Consider the following 14,333-nt stretch of genomic DNA (forward strand, 5'->3'; position numbering starts at 1 on the left):
GGGAGGGCACCCATGGGTGCCCCCCTACCCCTGCAGCAGCACTCATGAATGCCTCCGCGGGAGCCAAGGTGGAGATGGGGGGACACCCCCTCCGACCCCTCCGGGCAAAGAGTGGCAAAAGGAGAGAAACCGCCCCAAAAAGTCGTCGAGGCAGCAGCCGGTGGGACCATGACTCAGACCCATACCAAAAAAAAATCCCGCCGCAGTGCCTCCGCGCCGCCGGCTGCCCTCGCACGCCTTTTTGGGTGGTGTGTCCCCCCCCTCCACAACCACCCAACACGGGGTGCGGGGGGGGTTGTCCCCTCCCTCGCAGTTATATTTTTTACTAGTTTAGCCGGATTCTCGCTTCTCGCTTGCCGCAGCCGTTACACATCCGCAGAGCGCACCAGGGCCGTGAGCTGGGGCTGGGATCCCCTCCTCCCCAGGCCATGCCCTCCCGTTCCCACCACCCACCCACCCACCGGGCCCTGCATGACCCCCCAGAACCCTCTGCTCGCCTCCCTGGTGCTTCACAATATTTGATTATACCATTTACGCAGCCATTACCGATAGCCGCCGCTCCTGCCTACATACCAGTTACTGACCGTGACTACGGATTTTGGGGGTTTTGGTTTGTTTTGTTTTTTTTGTTGGTTTTTTTTTTTTTTTTTGTTCGTTTGTTTGTTTTGTTTGGGGGTTGTTTTATTTTTTGTTATTGTTGTTGGGGTCTTGGGTTGTTTTTTTTCCTTTTTTTTTTTTGTGTTTTTTTTTCTCTCCCCCCTCCCCTATGCAAAAAAGAGAAAAAAGAGACAAAAAAGAAGAAAAAAACAAAAAAGAAAAAACTGACACACACAAAAAAAAGATTAAAAAAGAAAAGGAAAAAAAAAAGACAAAAAAAAAATGTATAAAAATTAAACAAGCTATGCTTCAACTCCAGCCCGCCTCTGCCCTTTCTTTGCTGCCCTCGGGGGGAACTGAGGCACAGCACCCAGCCTGGGGAGCATTCAGGTGTTCCAGCTGAGGGGAGACTGGGTGTACTGGAACAGAGCCTTGCCAGGACATGGGTGCCCATCATCCCCCAGAGGAGGATGCCCACCCAAGAGTGCTCTTGGCCCGGAGGGGGAGGTGGCTGAGCAGCACCCAGGGGGGGACCCATACCCTGCTCAGGGGACGAGGGGGTGGTGGGCTGGGCTGGGGTGGCACAAAGGGAGCATGAGGGTATGGGGTCACAAGTGGGTGCAGCCGTGGGCTGTTGCTGCCTCCTGTTTCAAAACCTTGTCATCTCGTGCACATGACATCATTGCCTTTCCTGTGTGACATCATTTTCCTGCCCCGTATGACATGCCCTCCCCATCGTATGACAGTCCCCATTGTGCCTGTCCCGAAGAGCTGCTCAGAATGATGCCAGTGCCCGGGCTGGACACACAACCCCCCAGGCAGTCCTCACCCTTTGTGACACCCATGGGCTCTCAGTGTGGGGTCTGCAGTGTTGGGTCCCCACTGTGGAGCAGGACCCTGGGGCTGAGGGGTGTCTGGGCCCACGGGCATGACTGCAGGTTGGCTCCCAGCCGTGCTGAAGTCGCTGAGGCCTGGCAGCTCATCTCATGCCAGGAGCCTGTCATTGGCCCTGCCCCCTAGGAATGCCCCCCCACCCCGCACACTAGGAGGCAGCGCCGGGAGACCTATCCTGGGGGTGCAGAGCCCAGAGGACAGCCTCCACCTCGGCACTGTGACACCAGACACGTGACTCCAGGGCAGGCTGGGGACATTTACTGGGGCACAGGCAGGTGCGGGACTCCCGGGGTACACCTCCTCCCAGACCTGGTGCTCTCCTCAGCGTGCTCCGGCGGGTGCCCGCTCCACGCCGGGTGTTGGTGGCAGCCACGTCCCCTCCCGCGCCGCAAAACCCGGCGCGGATCCGCGCCCGTGGAGCGGTCTTAGGGCGCGGCGTTCCCAGGGCCGGGCACCGGAGGAGCACGGGATGGCCACCACTCAGAGGGACGTGGCACTGTTCCCCTTCTCTTTGTCGCCCTCGTGGTCGCTCTCGTTCTCAGCCCCCGGGTTGACGTGGCCAATGCGCTCCAGTCTGCGGGGGAAGAGGGGTGGCGGTGGGACAAGGGGACACCCCCGGCACACCGCTCTGGGCGTCACCTTCACCTTCGGCCATGCCGAGCTCACACGGCACCCCCGAGCCATGCCCGGCTTGTGGCCACCCCCAAGGGACAAGCAAGGCCTGGCTGGCGGCCGTAGTGCCAGCCTCGCAGTGCCCATGTGGTACCTGCTGCTCCCGGGGCTCTCCTGGAGGTCATCCTGCTTCCTGGGGAGGGGAGAGGGGGGTTGAGAAGTGCCCGGGAGCAGCCCCCTCCCCATCCCTTCCCCCACCCCGCAGTGTCCCGCTCCCAACCAGGGGCACAGCCGCCCCCGCGGCTCCCCAGGTGGGCGCAGGACACATCCCCTGTCGCTGTCCCACCTGCCCATCCTGACCCGCCACAGCCGGTTGGCCAACAGGAGCACCAAGACGATGAAGAGGAAAACCACGACGGCCGTGAGGCCAAGGAGCCAGGGCTGCAGCTCCTTGGCACCAGTGACTGCACAACAGAGTGAGGGGAGGGTGGGAAGAGTGATGGGGGCAGCTTCAGGGAAACCCCATCCTGAAAGGGACAGGACCCTGCATCCCATGGCACAGGTTTCCAGTACTGCTGCACCCAGCACCAGGGGACACTGAGGACACCAGATACATCACCAGGTGCTCATCACCACCCCTTTCCTGCTGTCCCTTGGGTTCCGAGGAAGCCACCCCCAGCACAGCCAGTCCATACCCAGGGGAGCGTGGGGGGTCCTATCAGGGTGGGGGGCACATGGGACAGCAGGTAGATGCCCCCAAATCTTTCCGCTCTGGCCCCAGAATGGTTGCTGCCATGGCACTGGGACGGACTGGTCCTCCTGGGAAGTTCTCCCAGGAGCTGCTCTGACTCCCTGGGGCATGGGGGTACAGAAAGGGGGAAGGGGGCAGAGGAACCTACCGGTCTGTCCCTGGGTGGTCGTGGCAAGGATGAGCAGGACCAGGAGTGAGAAGGGCTGCGAGCATCTCGCCATTTTGGGACAGGCTGGGAGCAGGCTAGGGCACAGCTGAGTCCTGCACCCTGAGGTGGGTTCTGCTCTGCTCCTTTCCACCTCTGAGCCAAGGGCAGAGACTGCTCCCTGCACCCAGGGCCAAGGGGCAGCTTTTATTGGGCTCAAGAGGACACGTGCCACTAAACACCATGGCAACGCTGCTCCCATAACCCTGCAGAGGTGGCACCTCTTCCCCGGCCCAGCAACCAGCATGGTGCGGCACCCAAAGGCCACCATCTTGGGGACCACAGCAGCACCCTGTGCCCAGGGCTAGGGTCTACCCCTGGGGTGGAAGGGCAGGGGGGATGGATGCATGGATGCATGGATGGATGGATGGACAGATAGTTGAGGGGGTGACTGAAGGAACAGACAGATGGGTGGGTGTGTGAATGGAAGGATGGTAGGATGGAGGGAAGGACAGATGGAAGGAGGGACAGACAGATGGATGTGTGAGTGGGTGGGTGGATGGATGGAGAGATGAGTGGTGGGGGACAGACAGCCATGTGGAAGAGCACCCACCCTGCCTGTTGCCCCATCCGCTCTGCCCATGGGGCACCACATCCTGTCCTTGATGGGGCAGACCCAGCAGACACAGCCCCTGCCCTGCCACCTTGGGATGCGGAAGCAGGAGAGGGTGGGGGTCAGTGCCTGCCCATCCCCTGACCCTCACCCAGGCCAGCTGGGCCACAGCTGCAGGGGCTGGTGCTGGTGGGATCTCACCACATGTCCAGGGCATGCCTGGGTACTGTGAAGAGTGAAACGTGATCAATGTCACCAGCGGGGCAGTGACAGTGGCTTGGCTTCACCTCACAGCCCCCACTGACCAGGGCAAAGGGGAAACTGAGGCACAAGATGGCCATCAGCACCCTAGGGACAGACCAAAGGCTTCAGCAGGGCCACTCTGCCCATGGTGATTCCCCAGGGGGTGAAGATGGAGCCAGGGGACATGGGGACAGGGTCTACACTGGATCAGTGGGGATGGGGAGGTTCAAGGCAGCGCCTGGGGGTCTGGCACCAACGGGGCTGGCAGGGACATATGCCATCAGTGTGCAGCATCCATATGTCTGTGTCCCCCCCCATGAGACTGGGCTGACGTGGGCCTCCCCATGGGCATGTGTGTCCCTGTACACGTGTGTGCATGCCTGTGTACCCTGCACCCATGCCCGGGGTTTGCAACCCTGAGCACCCACACATACCCAAACGTGTACACCCACGTGTCCTTCCCCATGCACGTGCACCTGGTGTGGCTCCACTGTCCCCAGGCAAAGGTCAGGGAGTCCCAGCCCATGCCTGGTTCCTTTATTGGGGGACTGTAACAGCAGCCCCAAGGTCAAGATGGAGGTTGTGCTGAGAGAGAGAAGCTGTGTGCCAGCACTGGGCCGTGTCACTGCCACACCTGGGGCTGGGGACCATGCTGTGACCTGAGGGCCAGGCATGGCTGTCGGGAGGTCCAACTCCCCCAGCCCTAGAAAAACCCCTTCTTCTGGGAGTCAGCAAAGGAGATGGAGGTGCGGGGGGCGGTGAGCAGCCCCAGCGGGATGTCCATGCCAGGCAGGGTGCCACTGCCTTCACTCTCTGGTTTCCTCTCTGCCAGCACTGAGTTCTCCTCCAGCCACTCCACCTTCGGCATCGTCCCCCTGGCCATCACCTCCTCCTCCTCCTCCTCCAGCTTGGGCCCAAACGCCCAGTCTGCAGGGCCAGAGATGGAGCCATCAGCCGCACACTCCCACCACAGCAAAGACTCTGGGGTTGGACCCCCAACCCTCGTCCCCTGCCCAGCTCTGGGTGCACTCACCTGCAAAGTCATGCATCAGGTCCTTAATGAGGTGGCCCACGATGGCGTAAGCCACCATCAGCACCAGGCTGGCTGCCATCAGCAGATACAGGACATAGCGGGGCAGACGGATGGTGTCCAGGGCAGGGGGTTTGTAGTCCACGTACAGAACCCCATCTTCCTCGGGGGGAGACTGCAGCAAGTGCCGGGACCCCCACTCCCCTCCAGTGCTGGGGAGCAGGGTGCCTCCTGCCAGGACCATTGCCAGCTCTCCCTGCACCGCAGCCCCGAGCCGCTGAAGTCTCTGTCGCCTGGGGGGCCACAGGGGAGAAGAGGCATCAGGGCCGGGGCCCTCGGTGGCAGCAGCTGACGGGGACAGCAGGGTCTGGCGGCAGAGTGGCAGAGCCACTTGCCTGCTGCGGGATGGAGCACCGTGGGAAGGAGCTTAGCGGCGGCTAATCCGGGAACGGCCCCGCGGGTGAGCCCGGGGGTCACCATCAGGTGCTGACGGGGCTCAAGCTCTCCAGATCTGTCCCCCTGGCAGCAGCGCAGGGACCCCCATCTGCCTGGGAGCCGGGGAACCATCCGCAGCTGAACACTCAAAAGCAGGGGTGGGAAGAGACGCCCTGAGGGACCCCTCTCCCCTCCCCCCAGCCTGGTTAAAACCTTCGGTGAGGCCCTGGATCTCCGAGCAGATGGTGTGCAATCTCAGCATCACTGTCCTGCCCTGCCCTGGGGGACGTGCTGGCCTTCGAGACATGAGGGAACAGCTGGGTGGGAACAGGTGTCTCCTGCGGGGTCCCCTTTGCTGTGCTGAATCCAACCCACAGCAAGAAGCTGTCACCATCCTGGAGCTCGGAGTTGGTCACCGTCTGCAGCACCTGCATTGCTCTTCCGAGGAGGAGTAGCAGAGACTGGTGAGGGTTCCATACACCACCCCAGCACAGTGCCCTCTGCCCCAGGACCCTCACAGGGGGTTGGCCCAGACCAGCACCAGCCTTAAAAAAAAAAAAAACCAAACCAACCCACAAACAAACAAAACAAACCCAAACCAAAACAAAAAACAGCAAACTCCAAACCCTTTCCAGGGTAGGTTGGCGGTTGGCCAGGGAGGGACTGAAGGCGCCTCAGCACTCTGGTCCTCCTCCAGCCCAGCTCACAGCTCTGCCCTGCTGCACCCCGGTCACCCCCGGCCAGATCCTATCCACAAAAATGTCAATTTCATTCCAACTTGGGCTTAAAAGGTATTTGGGGAAGTGGAGGAAAACACTGGCACAGAGATTTGGAAACAAGCCTGCGTGGTCCAAGTGAATCACCCATGGAAACGCTGGGGAAGAGCAGAGGAAGGGCAGCAGCTGGGGCAAGAGGCAGAAACTGAGTTACAAGCACTGGGGACACGCTGGCCCCAGAGCTGGAAGCCCAGAGCCTGACAAGGTCCTGGTGAAGAGCTGGCAGCCACCTTACATTGATAACGTGGCAAAGGAGACATGGCACATGTCACCACCCTGCCCCAACGCCTGTGGGAACTTAGGTAGGCAGAGACCTCGCAGAGCCTCTGGTGCCACTTGGGTCCTGCTCATCAGCCACAGGCCACAGAGGGTGAGGGATGGGGGAAAGGAGCTGCTGACTCCAAAACGGTGTGAAAACACCATGTCTTTGTCTCTCCTGCTGAGGGACAGAGGGGAGTGGCCTCCCCATCACACACAAGTGACCCCAACCACAGCACCAGGAGCTGACTTGCAGTAAGCATGTGCAGGTGACCAGAACTGGTCATGTCTCCAGTAGAACCTTCCATGGGTCCTGAGCTGGGTCAGACTGGCTGGTGCTCCCCACCCATCAGTGTCCCCAGACACTGGAGTCCCAGGGACACTGAACCAGTAGTAGCAGTGGCATACCTTGGCCAGTAGGAAAAGCCCGATCAGCAGCCCCCACGGTGCAGGAGGACCCCACTCACCCCTCCACTGGGCAGCACCATGGGGCACAGGTGCCTGCCCTCCTCCCCCAGCCTGCTGTGCCACCAGGGACCCCACTCCATGTTCTCTTACCTCCCATTACAGTTGGACTTGGTCCTCCAAGTCTTTTCCAACCTAAATTATTCCCGTTTATGATTCTACAACAGCAGCCCAGGACTCCCGCTGGGACCTGACCCTGCAGCTCTGGGTGCACCAGGAAAAGGCTAAAACACAGCTCGACTTGGGTGGGAGCTCCCTCCACCAGCACTTTATTGCCTGCCAGCTCCTCACTGTGCCCAGGTTGGGCTGTCTGGGGGCAGTGGGTGCTTGGCCAGGGCAGCAGACAGCACCCTCAGCCCCCCCCCAATCTGGTTAAAAGCAGGGAAAGTCCAGACAGGCCCGGTCTCATCCTGGGAGCCCTAATGGCAGCCCCATTCCCTGCAGAAAGAAAAAGTGCAGCCAAGCCTTCCAAACTTTGCCATAAAACAACCTCCATCCCAGTGCAGAGGCTGCTGTGAGCACAGCCCTGGCCTGCCCTAACAGGAGAGGCCAAACCCACCCCAGCTCCTCTACTGCAGAGGTGAGGAGGAACCCGGCTCAGCACCAACGGTGATTTTGAGGCATCACGCCTACAGGAGTGAATGCCCAAAGCCAGCCCTGGCCCCCAGCAAAGCCCAGCTGGAGCAAGTGAAGCATCTTCACACACTGAGCCACCCACCACAGCAACACAATCCCAGAGGAGCCCTGGGCCCCACACAGCCATGACAGGTTCCGACGTGCAGAACAGAGCCCACCTGGTCCAAGCCCTGAGCCAGGCTGCGGGTAGGCAGTGCTGATCCTGGCAGGGAGAAAGGGGCAGATCCAGGGAACTGGGGGTGGTGAGGAGGGGGGCAAGTAGTAGCTCAGCCTGGTTTGGAGGGAGAAGGTGGCTGTAATTGTGCCAGAGAGTAAATCCACTTCCTCCTCCGCCTCCACAAGGCACGGATCTACCTCAACAGAGCCAGGAGTGAAAGCAGAGCGGAGTGGGAGGCAGCCAGCTCAGCCTGTGCCCCCCTCAGGCAGAGGCCTGCAGCTTGCAGAGCCCATCAGCATACTGAAACTGAGCACTGTTCTCATACTCATACATGTCCAGAGCCACCTGGCAGCTCTCCCGCACTACCCGCTCCTTATCCTGGGTGAAGGCACGCAGGGTCTCCAGGCAGGAGGGGTGGGCAATGGAGCCCAGGGCCTCAGCGCACTCGTGTCGCACCATGGGGCTCTCGGTGGGGCTGCGCAGTGCAGCCGTCAGCTGCGGGACACAGACCTCCTGCTGCATCTGACCCAGCACGAACCCAATCTCGTGGCGGAAGAGAGCGCTGCCACAGCCCAGCCCTGCAGGAGGAAGGGAGAGTCAGCTGCTGCTGCACTCAAAATGGGGGGAAAGCTTGGCCAGATGCCCTCCACCTGATTGAATCTGGGGCGTCGATATCCCAGACCCGTGGAAAGAGACAAAACATCTAAGGGAAGAGCTGTCCCACCCTGAGCCTGCTCTCTGAGCCCATACAGCCAGGGCAGCCCCAGCTCCCCACACCCACACCCCAGGGGTGTAAGGACACCCTCCCAGCAGAGCCCCAGCACTTTCACCTCCCCCAGGGAGCCAGCACTGCCCAACGGCCCTGTCCCACCGCGCAGCTGGGGCAGACTGGCAGCCGAGCCACAGCCTCCAGCCCTCCCACGCTGCAGGACCAGCAGCCACAGCTTACAGACTCCTTCATGCCTTGTCTCCCAGTGCAGACATGTCCTCATCTGCAACTCATCCCACATGGCTGCAGAGCTTTAGCCACTTCCCTTGGGCTGGGCCCAACCACGTTCTGGGCAGAGGCTGTCCCTTTTCCCACTGAGGAAACAATCACTCTCCTCTTGAAAGCTATTCCCAAGCAACAGGATGAGGCTGACAGCCTCTGATTTTTTCAAGATGGGAAAACAGGACCCCAACACCCTGGGACAATTTCCCACCAGCTCAGAGGGGCTGGTCCCAAGCCAACACTACAGGCTGCCCTCTCCTACCTGGACCCATGGAGAAAGGGTGCCTGGAGGAGGGCAAGAGGGCTGTGAAACCCCAGAGAGTGCTTTGCCACATGGCTCTTGCACACAAGCAAGAGAGACAGTGGCTCTGGAAGCAAAGGAATGAAAAGCCTAAGAGGAGCCTGGCAGCCCTGGGTCTGGGAAGGGCCAGTCGTGTATTAACCTGTACAGGCCTACAATGAGGAGACTGCAGGCAGCCTAACACCAATCCTTACCATCTGCCAGTGCCAGCACAGCATCCTGGCTCCCCAGGTTCCTCAGGGCAAACATGGCCCTGTAGCGGTCGAACAGAGAGCGGGACTCATCCAGGAGGGTTCTGTGGAGCTCAGCCACGTCTGACTCCTCGGCAGGTGGAGCAGGATCCACTGAGAGGTAGGGGCTGGTGCCCAGCTCCTGCTTGTTCTCCTTCAGCCACTCCAGCCTCCTCACTGCCAGCTGACAAGTCTCTGCCACCTGTGGGATGGGAACACAGCCCTGGCTGTGGGGAGGCACCCAGGGCTCCCAGAGGACAGCTGGGAAGCAGCACACAGCAAGACACTACTCAATGTCCACAGCCAGAGCTGCCCAGGAGAGACCTCCCAGAGCAGCAGTGCTGTGCCCCAGGGGAAATTACTCCCCTAAGAGCCTCACCTCAACCACAGGATCCTCTGAATAGCACTTCAGGATATCTAGCACATCAGGATTCCCAATAGCACCCAGGGCTTCACCTGAGGGGAGGACATGTCAGGATGTGACCAAGACATCTACATCAGAAGTACCCTGCCATGTCCTCCAGTAAAGCTTCACCCCGTTGTGACATGAGGACAAAGACCTGGCTCTGACAGATCCTCAAGGAGACAGCCAGGGGAATAAACATAGCAGGAGCCAGGCTTGGCCACCAGGAAGGAGAAGGTTGGGCCAACTAGTCCAGCCAGTGCTGGCCAGGGGCTGTGGTGAGGAGGTTACACGCCTCATGGCTTTCCAAGCCATGACACCCAAGCTGCATCATCCCATCATAAGTTGTTCAGAGCATGGGGAAGCACCCACAAGACCCATTGCAGGCTGAACCCTCCCCCTGCCCCAGCAGGAGCTGCTGCCGTACCCGCCTCGTGCCTGACCATGGGCTCCTGGCTGGTGTCCTGCAGCACTCGGATGAGGACAGGGATGGCCGCCTCATCACCCATCTGGCCCAGGCAATAGGCCAGCTCATGCTTCAGCAGTGCGGAGCCGTCCCCGAAGGCCCGGCTAATCCAGTCCACGGCCGCTCGCCCGCCCAGGTTCCGCAGAGTGAAAAGCGCCCGGAACCGGGCAGGCAGGGGCTGGGACGCGTCCACCAGAGTGCGGCCGATGGCCGCCACCTCCTCCTCTGTCACCATGGCGCTGGGTCCGGTCGCTCGCAGGGATCTGGTGAGGCTCCCTCCGGTCACACTCCTGAGCAATGGGAACAGGTCAGGGGGCGCTGGGCGATACCCCCGAGGCCGGGGGCGCCTCCGCGGCACGGCAGCTGCCGCGGGAGGAATGGGGGAGAGCCGCGGCTCCGTGCCGGTGAGCCGGGCAGCACCAGGCCCCGGCTTGATCCCTCGGGAAGTGGCGTTCCAGGCTGGATCGAAAACCCGGGCCCTACACACGGTCCGGTCCGGTCCGTCCCGTACCCACCGTGTGCCTCCACGCTGCTCCCTGACAGGACCGCGCAGCCCTTCCCACCCCCACACTTCCGGTGGGGCCGCCCCCAGCGCCGTCTCCGTGGGGCGGCGGGAGCTGTGACCCCCCCGCCCCCACTCCGGCAGTGGAAGAGTCCAAGCACGCGCACCGCGCATGCGCACGAGACGGGAAGGGGGGGCGGTGCCTGCGGGTGCACCCCGGAGCTGCCCTATATCCACAGTCCTGCGTGGGGGTCCCACCTGGCTCCGGCGGGAAATTAACCATAGCGATGCGGGGGCAGAGCCGCGTTTGTGCTCCCGCTGCCTCCTCCGGGCTGGCAGCAGCCATCGGAAGTGCCAGAACGCGCTGGCCGGTGAGGTGGGGAGGGACCTTGGGGGCTCAGCCACGGACACGCCTTCCCCCGCCGACAAACACCGATGGGGAGGGTCGAGGACGGGCATCGGGCTCAGCCCGCTCCCACCCAGGCACCAGGAGAGCCTCAGTGTGAAGAGGCAGTGTCGTTCCAGGCCGGTGTCAGCTCTGCCTCTTCCTTCCCTTCCCCTCCCCTTCTAAGTGTGTTTACACAGCAAGTTTTGTACCTTCGAAGGGGTTTCACCTTCTGATTTCAAGCCTCCTGCTGGTTCAGGCCTGACAGAGGAGCCTCAGGGCAGAGATGTGCTCCCAGGGAAAGGGAGACCCAGCAGCTCTGCCCCAGCCCCGGTCCCCTCAGAGTACCCAACACACCACCAGACACCTCAAACCCAGGAAGAGAGCAAGGGCACAAAATACATTCCACTGGCTGAAACCACCCCACAAGCATGATGCAGCTGGCCCCTTCCCCACCCTGGGAATGTCTGGTGCAACCTTCGGCAGAGAGGAGAGGGCACAATCCTTTACCCAACAGCCTGGAATCGCGAGAGTCCACAGAAAGTCTGTGAGCAAGGATATGCAGAGCTGCTTCTTCCCCCACCCTCCCCAGCCCTGTCAGCCCTCCCCGCAGCTCTCAAAGTACTGGCACATCAGCTCACGCACTTGCTCAGCTTGCCCATCCTCCATGGCAGCGGGCGCGGGCTGGCAAGGCTTGGGCAGTTCCATGGGCTCAGTGCCCTCCAGCCACTCCTCATTGAAGGGGTTGTCGTGGGCTTCACAGATGTTGTGCAGGATGCAGCAAGCGAGGACAAGGGTGGGCAGCAGCTCCAGGCTGCAGTCATCGCACTTGAGGAGGATCTGCCAGCGTGCCTTCAGGCGCAGGAAGGCGTTCTCTATCACGCTGTGTGCCCGCTTCAGGCGGTAGTTGAACTGCAGCTGCCGCTGGGTGAGGTTCTCATCCTCCTGGTAGGGCTTGAGGATCCAGTCTTGCAAGGGGTAGGTGGCATCACCCAGTAGCACATACTTCTGTGCCTTTCCCATGAAGTGCTTGGGAGGGTTGGGGCAGAGCCGGCCCTCCTTGGCCAGCACCCACAAGCTGGAGCTCTCCAGGACCGCGCTGTTCTCCATGCTGCCAGGGAAGGCAGTGGAGACATCCCAGAACTGCCCTAGCCCATCCACGGTGGCCTGTGTCAGGATGGAGTGCCAGCCCTGACCATTGTAGTAGTCGGCACTGAGGCGCAGAGGTGGGTGGATGGGGATGTGCAGGCAGTCCAGGGCACCGATGCAGTGTGGGAAGCCCCAGCGGGTGCGGAAGATACGCACCATGTTCTCCAGCTCCTTCTCACTGGGCAGCCGGAGGTAGAGGGGCTTCAGCAGCAAGACGATGGCATAGCTGACCTCCCGGACACACGTCTGCACTGTGGAGGGCCCCACACCAAAGAGCGGGCTGAGAGTCTGGTACTCCACGTTGGTGGCCAAGTGCCACAGGGCCACAGCCACCCTCTTCTCCACAGGCAGGGCAGGGTGGAAATGGGTGCTGTGTGGAGCCAGCCCAGGCTGCAGCCGGCTGCAGACATAAAAAAAGGTCTCCTTGGACATCCGAAACTTCTCCAGCCAGTCCTGAGGACCAAACTCCTTCAGGACCACCCGCTCCCACCAGTCCTCACTTCTGAGGTTGGGCCAGGCACGGGGATAGAAGTAGCAGCTGGTTCTCCTTCGGCGAGCAATCAGGAGCTGCAGCACGGTGAAGAGAGAAGAGGGGTTGAGAACAAGATGCCCACATGCTGCAGATGAGGAGCCTTCTAGAAAAATCCCCTTTTTGGGGTGGCCACTTACTCTGTGGTTTTATTTTTTAACCAGTGTTATTTGCTTTCCTGCAGCTGAATGGACAGCAGGCTTGGGCATAGTTTGGAAGGGGAAGCAAGCACCTGTGTGCCCGGCCCCTCCACAGGAATCACATTTCTGTTACTAAATTCTAAAAAACATCTGTAAGCTGAAAAGAGGCTTTTCTCACCTTCCTTGGCAACTGTCCAGGGAAGTGGGTTACCCATGTCCCCCCCCAACACCTTGTCCTCATTGCCATGTGTTCCCAGGCCCTTTGTATCCCCCACCTTTCACGTCTCCCACCTTTGATGTCCCAATGTCCTCTGCATCCCCTATCCTTTGATTCTGAATTACCACTCCACATCCTTCAAGTCCCTTGTCCTTCATGTCCCCTTTGTAGGGGGTATCCTTTGTAGCCTACATATCCTCCTCTTCCCCAACCTTTGTCACCTGTGTCCCATTCATGTCCTGTGTCCTGCAATCTTCCTGTTCCTGTGCTTTATGTCCCACAGTCAACCACCTTTTGTGTCCCTGCAACCTGTGATCCCTATGTGACCTTTGTGGCTCCCCCATGTCCCCATGCTTCCCATCCCAGTACTTTGTATCCTCATTCCCCATTTTTTGTCCCCAGGATCTGTCCACTTCCATGTCTTCTGTGTCCCATGTCCTTCCTGTCCCTGTATTTCTTGTCCCCATGTCCTCTACACACCCCAATCCTTTGTGTGCCCATCACCTGTGTGTGTCCCCCCATGTTCTTTGAGATCCATATCCTCCCCAATCCAGTTTCATGTCCCACATGTCCCCTACATCCCCATCATTTGTGTCCCCAGACTTGTGTAATCCTATGTCCTTCATACTTCCTGTCTGCTTCATGTCACATTTGTCCTTTACGCACCCCATTCTTTGTGTCCCCATTATCTCTGTCTCCACACCGTGCCCCCCATCCTTCCCATCTCTGTACGTTGTGTCCTGCGCATCCTCCCATTCACCAGTTTTCATGCCCAGGACTTGTACACTCCCATGTCCTCCATGTTCCACATCCTTCCTGTCCCCTGCACCCCCCATCCTTTGTGTCCCCATCACGTCTGTGTCCCCCCTGTGTCCTTCATGACCCTCATTCTTCTTGTCTCTGTTTTATGTCTCACATGTCCCCTACATCCCCCATCCTTCGTGTCCTGTGTCCCCTCATCCTGCACATCATCCCATTCCCCATTTTTTGTCCCCTTGACCTGTGTATTCCAGCGTCCCATATCCTCCCTGTCCCCGTCTTTCATGTCCCTTACATGCCCCATTCTTTGGGTTCCCATCACCTCCTTGTCCCCCATCCCGCCTCATCCCCATCCTCCCCGCCCCTGCACGCTCTGTCCCCAAGTCCCCGCGTCCTTCTCGTCCCTCGCCGATCGCACCCCATCTCTCGGTGCCCCCCCTGTGTTTCCCTTCCCCAGACCCCGGTCACCGTCATGAGGCGTTTCTGCCGCTGGCTGTAGTAGTGCTGGAGCCAGGCTCGCCGCTGCGGCCCGTCCCAGCCGCCAGCCCCGGCCATGGCCGCCCCCCGCCGCCGCCGCGCCAGCGCGCACAGCAACACCAGCAGCCTCTCCTGCATTTTCAAATCGGGAGCCGGGGACGCCCTGGAAGTG

At 60.4% G+C, this 14,333-nt stretch overlaps 2 protein-coding genes and 1 long non-coding RNA gene across 6 annotated transcripts; all 3 read right to left on the reverse strand.

The window, feature by feature from the left end:
* Window positions 1–1,742: 1,742 nt before the first annotated feature.
* LOC115599839 lies at window positions 1,743–2,544 on the reverse strand. Its single transcript, XR_003988639.1, has 3 exons — window positions 2,450–2,544; window positions 2,258–2,296; window positions 1,743–2,065 (listed from the first exon to the last, which is right to left on the reverse strand). It is a non-coding gene; the product is annotated as an uncharacterized LOC115599839 (long non-coding RNA).
* Window positions 2,545–7,065: 4,521 nt separating this feature from the next.
* On the reverse strand, window positions 7,066–10,856 carry DOHH (deoxyhypusine hydroxylase). Of its 4 annotated transcripts, none has more exons than XM_030466413.1 (5): window positions 10,764–10,856; window positions 9,965–10,293; window positions 9,514–9,590; window positions 9,099–9,336; window positions 7,066–8,190 (listed from the first exon to the last, which is right to left on the reverse strand). In XM_030466413.1, the coding sequence occupies exons 2-5, from the start codon at window positions 10,236–10,238 to the stop codon at window positions 7,874–7,876; spliced, it is 906 nt and encodes a 301-aa protein (XP_030322273.1). In that variant the 5' UTR covers window positions 10,239–10,293; window positions 10,764–10,856; the 3' UTR covers window positions 7,066–7,873. The 4 variants fall into 4 exon arrangements, with proteins under 4 accessions (XP_030322273.1, XP_030322272.1, XP_030322274.1 ...); XM_030466412.1 differs by lacking the exon at window positions 10,764–10,856 and adding an exon at window positions 10,519–10,601; XM_030466414.1 differs by lacking the exon at window positions 10,764–10,856 and adding an exon at window positions 10,515–10,600.
* A 413-nt stretch (window positions 10,857–11,269) lies between these two features.
* Window positions 11,270–14,259, reverse strand: LOC103532633 (protein ANTAGONIST OF LIKE HETEROCHROMATIN PROTEIN 1). The gene is made up of 2 exons (XM_030466411.1): window positions 14,153–14,259; window positions 11,270–12,606 (listed from the first exon to the last, which is right to left on the reverse strand). The coding sequence occupies exons 1-2, from the start codon at window positions 14,237–14,239 to the stop codon at window positions 11,488–11,490; spliced, it is 1,206 nt and encodes a 401-aa protein (XP_030322271.1). The 5' UTR covers window positions 14,240–14,259; the 3' UTR covers window positions 11,270–11,487.
* Window positions 14,260–14,333: the final 74 nt, after the last annotated feature.

The sequence above is a fragment of the Calypte anna genome, chromosome 28 (genome assembly GCF_003957555.1).
Source record: "Calypte anna isolate BGI_N300 chromosome 28, bCalAnn1_v1.p, whole genome shotgun sequence".
Lineage (NCBI taxonomy): Eukaryota > Metazoa > Chordata > Aves > Apodiformes > Trochilidae > Calypte > Calypte anna.